The sequence below is a fragment of the Vigna radiata genome, chromosome 4, assembly GCF_000741045.1.
Source record: "Vigna radiata var. radiata cultivar VC1973A chromosome 4, Vradiata_ver6, whole genome shotgun sequence".
Taxonomy (NCBI): domain Eukaryota; kingdom Viridiplantae; phylum Streptophyta; class Magnoliopsida; order Fabales; family Fabaceae; genus Vigna; species Vigna radiata.
This window is the reverse complement of record NC_028354.1, coordinates 7525110-7532074: the sequence shown is the minus strand read 5'-3', so window position 1 is coordinate 7532074 and position 6965 is coordinate 7525110. Positions and strand designations below refer to the sequence as shown.

The window sequence follows — 6965 nt, the reverse complement described above, 5'->3', positions numbered from 1 at the left end:
AGAAAATATTAAGTTTTGTACCGAAAGTTGGTGGCTGCTCCCTGGGTTTTTTGGAGTTTCTCTCAAGTGGGTGGTTCGTGATAAGTTGGGTAATGCATAGTCAATGCACTGGTAAAACATGTTTGACCATACTTGGGAGCCACTCAGCCAGGCACTGTTAGCAGCTCTCATGTTTTGGTACAAACCTCCATTTTCTCACTGGTAAGCGATTACAGGGCCTCTGTAATCGCTTACCGTAGCATCAGACTTGCTCAAAAAGCTGTTTTTCATTATGTCAATCGATAACACTCACCCTGTAAGCGATTACAATAGCACCAGGCCAGTGCCATTGCTGCAGGAACTTACATTCCAACCCACACAAACCTCTACTTCGTCTTCCCCACAAACATAGGGGTCACTTAACTTAGATAATGAATCAAAATTAAATAACACATGGAATCAACAGTACAATAAAATATCCTTTCCATTAATAACTATCTCTGTTCACAATCATATTAAGTGGTCCAAATACAAATATACATACTTAAAAATCTACCAAATACTACACTATTACAAAAATTACATAACTCTCAACCAAGTTTTGAAGAACCAATCTCTGCAGACGAACCCATAGCATAAAAAAGGGAACAACTTCCACGAAATACACCCCCAACGACGACAGAGGCGAAACCTAGCTCGGAAGACCGAAACCCAACGAAATCCTTCAACCTCCCCTCACATTGCTCACCGTTTCAAAGCCTTCAGTAAATGGACACGGAAGGAACAACTTCAAAGGAACACGAAAACATTTAATGGATGTAGAGAGAGCTTCGGAGAGAAACGAAAACCTACAATGGAGCAAAAAGAGAGAGAGTGGTTAAAGAGAGAGTGCTTCGAAAGAGAAATACTGATTCAAACCACTGAGAGTGTTTTTGAAACAACACAAAATCTCCTTTTTCAAATCATTATTTTAATTAAAGAAAAAATATTCAATCACCCAATAGATTGCTGANACGTGGCGTTGTCAAGTTATTATTAAAATTTGGTTGTTAACATTTTAGAAGGGTATAATGGAAAATTTAGAAGTAAAAGAGAACTCGTGAGGTGGGAAGAACATCCCATATCTAAAATCAAGTTTTTCTCAAATTGAAAAGACAATGCATACTAAATCATTATCACCAAAGATAATATTTGATTCACTGAAGCATCTCAACTACTTGGCTCATGCTGGGCCTTGAATCTCTTTCTTCCATCACACAGTTCAAAGCCACTGTACACAGAATTTCCATCTTCCTATGATCATAATCAGCTGCAATATCAGGTGCAATTATCTCCTCCACCCAAGATGTGTTACTACTGTTGCTCCTTTTCTCTCTCACCCATTCCACCACCCTCCCATCATATCTTTCTTCATCATCATGAATACTTCTTCTTGTGCTTTTCCCGGTTACCATTTCCAAAACAACAATTCCGTAGCTGTAAACATCCACTTTCGAAGTGATTGGTAAATTATAAACCCACTCAGGTGCCATGTACCCTCTTGTTCCTCTTATCATTGAAAACCTTGAACTCTTATTCAAGTTGTTCCTGTTTTGTAGCTTGGACAGGCCAAAATCTGCTACCTTGGGTTGATAATTAGCATCAAGAAGTATGTTCTGTGGCTTTATATCACAGTGCAAAATCCACTCCAAGCATTCTTCATGAAGATATGCAAGAACTCTTGCAGTTCCAAGGGCAATGTTGTATCTCTTACTCCAATCAAGAGTGTTGGATGAGAGATTTTGTGCCAAAGAACCATTCTCCATATATTCATACACCAACAATCTATGCTTTCCCTCAACACAATATCCCCACATTTGAATCAAGTTCATGTGGTTAAGCCTTCCAATGATGCTCACTTCTGCAAGGAATTCTCCTTCTCCTTGTTCAGCTTCATTCAGTCTCTTAATTGCTGCATGTCTTTCATCTGATAAAATACCTTTGTACACAACCCCTCCCGCCCCCCTTCCGATCTCTTCACTGAACCCCTTTGTCGCCTTCTTCAACTCTGAATAACTATATTTTCTGAATCCTGTTCCTGCAAGATGGTAGCCCTCTTGTTCAACGTTAGACTTTTGCCTGGTCCTAACTAGACACCAAATCAAAACAATGCAAATCACTTCAAAAGCTCCAAGGGCGGTGGAAAACCACAGGAAAATCTTCACAAAATGGTTTGCTTGTGATTTGATATAATCTCTTTGAAGTTGAACTGAACAAACATGATGATATAAAGGTTCACTGGCATGTTCTTTGTGAGAGAAGCTATTACTTTTGGGAAATCTAAGGTATGTTGTTCCTTGGAATACCGGTGAACGTCTTCCATTGAGCAATTGCGTTTTCGTATAGCACCTATAAAAGGGTTTATCATCACTGTAGGAGTGCTGAAACCCCTTACAACTGCAGTCTTGCAAGCATAAATTCTCACAGGCACTATAGTTACTGACTTCTACATAATGATTGTCATAGCCATAAAACTCAACATTTCGAATCTCCAAGAACGTAGACTCATTCCTATGGCAAGTAAGCTGAAACAAGGGTTCACACCCTTGAGACCAATCACTGTGGTTCTTCAATCTATGCCCCGGAAGACACAAACATTTTCTTCCAATCTTATGAACATAAGTGCAGAAGCTGTTGGGTCCACAAATCCCATGAGATATGCAACCACTAGAAATTGCTTGCCATGAAACATACCACTTCTGCAAAACATTATTTCGACTGTACACTCGAACATTGCCATCACAATCCACTTTCAACCTTCTCTGCAGCACTGTGCCGTAATCAGATGTCACGAAAGTGAAATTATCTGTTGAACTAAAAAGTCCCAGAGAATTCAACACGCCAATTCTACTACTGTTGAAATTAGTCCTTCCAGCATCCCAACTTATCAACCAAGGTTGTGGCCAGTAGGAGCTCGAAACATCAGGACCATCGTAATGAAGACCAAGAACGTTGTCATCATCGAAGAAAAACTTATAGAAACCTGAGGAATGGTTACTCTCGCTTCTTGAAGACACAAGTCGCGTATATCTTGTAAGAGGCTGACCAGGAACGAGAGTGTCGGTTGGAAAATCGAAACTTTGCCACAGAACGGTTCCTTGAAGGCGGCGTAACACTAGATTGCCATCATCTTTGAGATGCAACTCCACTGGGGCTGATGAAGCAGTGTTTGAAGACCAAGCAGTGTTAAGAACAGCATCAATCAAGACCATGTTGCCATCGTTTGTGAGGGAAAGTTTGGAGCTTTTTCCATTGACAGGTTGGTCACGGTTTGCCATCCATGTGACGGAAGTTGGGCTGTGAAAATGAGGCTCCGTGAACCATATTGCAAATGAATATGCGTTGTCACCAATGGCTAAAAAGCCAGCAGAAAAGATGGCGTTTGGTGAGATAAGAATATGCTGTGGATTTTCCACAGAGAGGGAAGAGCCCATTGTCAGGGATGATGAAGAAGATGATGATGAAAGTTGGAAATACATTAACAATAGAAGAAAGAGTGTGATTGACAAAGGCATACTGATATTCAATGGAAGATCTCGTGTGTTCTTGTTGAAATCCAGTAATTTGTGTTTGTATTCATGAACTGTGTATTGATAATGTAACATATTTTTCCTCAAACATAAAATAAAACCAATTTAACCAATTAATTTCCCATATTATTCGACACAAGTTATTAAATTATGAAAGTTCAAGCACCATTATGGATTTTATGTTGGTTTATTAAGACATTTCTTTTATGCGAGTGAGATGAGTAAATATTGATAATTAAACTTTATTATTAATAAACAAGATTAATACACATCATTGTTTTTCTTACAGCATAAAATACAGTGATTAAATTAAAAGGAAGCATTAATATCTTAAATTATAAATAGAGTGGTTAACTGTTAGGCTCATTTAATTTCGAACAACAATTTATTGCCCTATTAAATATTCATACGTAATCAACTATGTCATGGTTCACAGAATGAAATCAATTCGTATACATGCAAGAATAAATATTTACTTTCATATCTGACATTGTCGGCTAAACTTTGTCCCTATATTCTTTTTAATAATTTTTGTTTTGGTATTTTTGTAATCCTCAGAATAGATCCATTTAGCTTTAATAATTAAATAATATTTTTATGCACCATTGTAAGTTTAAAGGATTAAAATAATTTCTTAGTATAAAACTCAAAGTGTAAATTACTAAAACATGAAAGATAAAAAAGTATTTTAATCATTATTTACTTTGAATTTTTATAATATTTTTGTTTCATAAAATATTCTAAAATTTTACTCACTTCAGTTCCTTTTTGCTATAATTTTTTTTTAACAACATTTTGAGTAAAATGAAAAATATTTTACAAAAATTAAAATTAAATTTTATAAAATTGAATATTAAAGTGAATGACAAAATACTACATATAAGCATACATTTCACACATGCAATACCATTCAAAGTAAAAGTTCTAATGATATACTGCAAAATTTTAGTCCTCCCAAAACGTATTCTCATTATAAATAGATCTGAATTGAAATGAGCAATTATTTGGGTGAGATAAATTATTGGAGATTTGGATGGCTGATAAAACATTTAGAAAACTTGAGTATTATGTATTTCGAGAAGAAAAATGAAACTTATGATATTATTTACAAATGTTATATAAGTATATCTAAAAAGAAGGGTTATTAAAAGAAGGAATTTTAGAATATATATGAAAAGGAGAAAAGTTTATCTAAATACATGAAAAAGTTTAGTAAGCTCAAGATAAAGTTAATTCCAGAATAAATAATTATTGGAAGATAAAGTACGGTTACAAAAATATCGTTTTTAATAAAAATACATTTGTAAAATTCACTTTTTTAAAATGTCCCAACACAACACTTAGGAAGATTGAGGCTACAATATATTTCTTTATTTTTTTTTCATTTTCTTCTTTTACTTGAGGTTTTTCCTTTTCCTTTGATTTCGTACACTTCTTTTTGTATATTTTCCCAATAAGTTACACAAATTTATGTTAAACATATATAATAAATTAATATGATAATGTATTTTTTTTATCTATATTAATCGGGGATCAAATTATTATAAGTGTGGTAAGTGTGGTGGGTATGAACTCAATCTCTTTAAACACTTTTAGAACAATTAAATTATAAAATCATTGAAAGTTAGGTAAATTCTTAACCATTTTTCCATAATCCAACTTTTACATAAAAAGGAAATACAAATAAGAGAAGGGGGAAAAGGGAAAGGAAAATAAATATTAATGTTAATAAGTGCTTCTCGAAACACACATCATAAACTTTGAAAAATAAAAGCGGTTAAAAGCAGTTTAAATTTGGAAAAGGGTGTGGAGGGAGTATCATGCTTAAGTTCCAAATTAATCATCATACAATTAGTCATATAAAATATACATAAATACATTTTGTTGAACGTGGGCTAGTGAAATTTAGTCTTAACATTTTTATTACCAATATATCAATAATAATACAACTTACATAGTTTTAATTATTTCTTAAACATAATACGAATCTGACTTTGTTTGCATTATTATATCTATAGCTATTGCATTAATATATGATTTTATATTTGTAACATGATTGTCATTAAACACTCATTTGGATAACTCCAATGCATACGTCATTGTTATATTACATTCAATTGATGGAAATGGTAGAGTATTTTATTGGATGGGAAACTTTCAATAGTCGAATTCAAGAATATTCAAGAAAAGAAAAGTTTACATAGGTTTGAATCACAAAATAATAAAGGAGGATAAAGAACAAAAAATGAAAAAAAAAAAACTATAAGAATAAAATAATTAAGAAATTCAATGGGTAATCAAAATGTTAATTTATCATTTTGAAGAAACTACCTTAATTAAGAATTTTTGTAAAATAGCATTATATTATCAAAATAAGAAAACTTATAGTTGAATACAGTGAAAACTCCCTTGTATTCAATATACACATAGGATCATCTATTTATAATAGAATAAATATGGACTAAGCCCAAAATACAAATATGAAATAATAAAAGACTAACTAAAGATAAAAGATAAATATAAACTAAAAATAATATCTCAAGCTGGAGCATAAAAATTATATGAACAAAGTTTGGAATAAATAACCTCAATTTGAAATATATGATCTGTCTTTGAGAGTGTGCAACAAACAAATGTGCAATCACATGTCGACAAACAATTAATAACAACTTATGCATTGGACAATGGTGGACAATTGTGAAACTTCAACTAGCACCATGAAACTTCAAATAGGATGACTTTGACAAAGGAGGACAATGACAACACTAGATTACCATCAAGTAAGTATGGGGCCTGCAATGGTTGAAAGCGACAAAACTACAGGGACTGCCATCTTTTACTAGTGGAGTTTGTAGTGGCTGAAAGCAACAAAATTGCAAGGACTGCCATCTTTGACTAGTGGAGTCTGTAGTGCCTGAAAGCCTAAAACCTGGCCAGAAACATACTCCCCCTCATGGCGAACAATAGAAATGATGGCAAGAAAGACCGACATTGAGGTGATGGTTAAGACTTGAGAAGAAGCCAAGGGGCCAAAAGTACCCAATAGGGTTGATGATAATACTAGAGGGAGGTTGCAGATTTAAGAAGAAACATGAATTGGAGTTCAAAACCAGAGACAAAAACTTTGAGGGAGAAAACCATAGCTATCAACTACAACCCCTAAAACAATGAAGGAAAGGGCCAAAAGAAGCTCAAGAGAGTGAGGCGAACAGAACGTCAGTGGAGCGATGATCGTCTGGCCAGGGAAGGGCGACGTGTGAACAGTACGTGCCCGAGATCTGACAGAGAAAGAGGAGGCGCATGATAGCGCGTGCAGACGAGACAAAGACGGTGACCATTAGGGTTGGGTTGTGCTCGAGGAGTCGCACAAAACCCTTAACCTTGCCTGAGAAAATGAGACATCGGCGGCGAAAGTGA

At 34.6% G+C, this 6965-nt stretch overlaps 1 protein-coding gene across 2 annotated transcripts; it reads right to left on the bottom strand.

Moving 5' to 3' along the window:
* Window positions 1-426: 426 nt before the first annotated feature.
* LOC106758874 (putative receptor protein kinase ZmPK1) lies at window positions 427-3647 on the bottom strand. 2 transcript variants are annotated; one of them, XM_022779741.1, is made up of 2 exons: window positions 1145-3647; window positions 427-827 (listed from the first exon to the last, which is right to left on the bottom strand). In XM_022779741.1, the coding sequence occupies exon 1, from the start codon at window positions 3621-3623 to the stop codon at window positions 1176-1178; it is 2448 nt and encodes an 815-aa protein (XP_022635462.1). In that variant the 5' UTR covers window positions 3624-3647; the 3' UTR covers window positions 427-827; window positions 1145-1175. The 2 variants fall into 2 exon arrangements, with proteins under 2 accessions (XP_022635462.1, XP_014497362.2); XM_014641876.2 differs by having other exon boundaries at window positions 429-827; window positions 1159-3647.
* Window positions 3648-6965: the final 3318 nt, after the last annotated feature.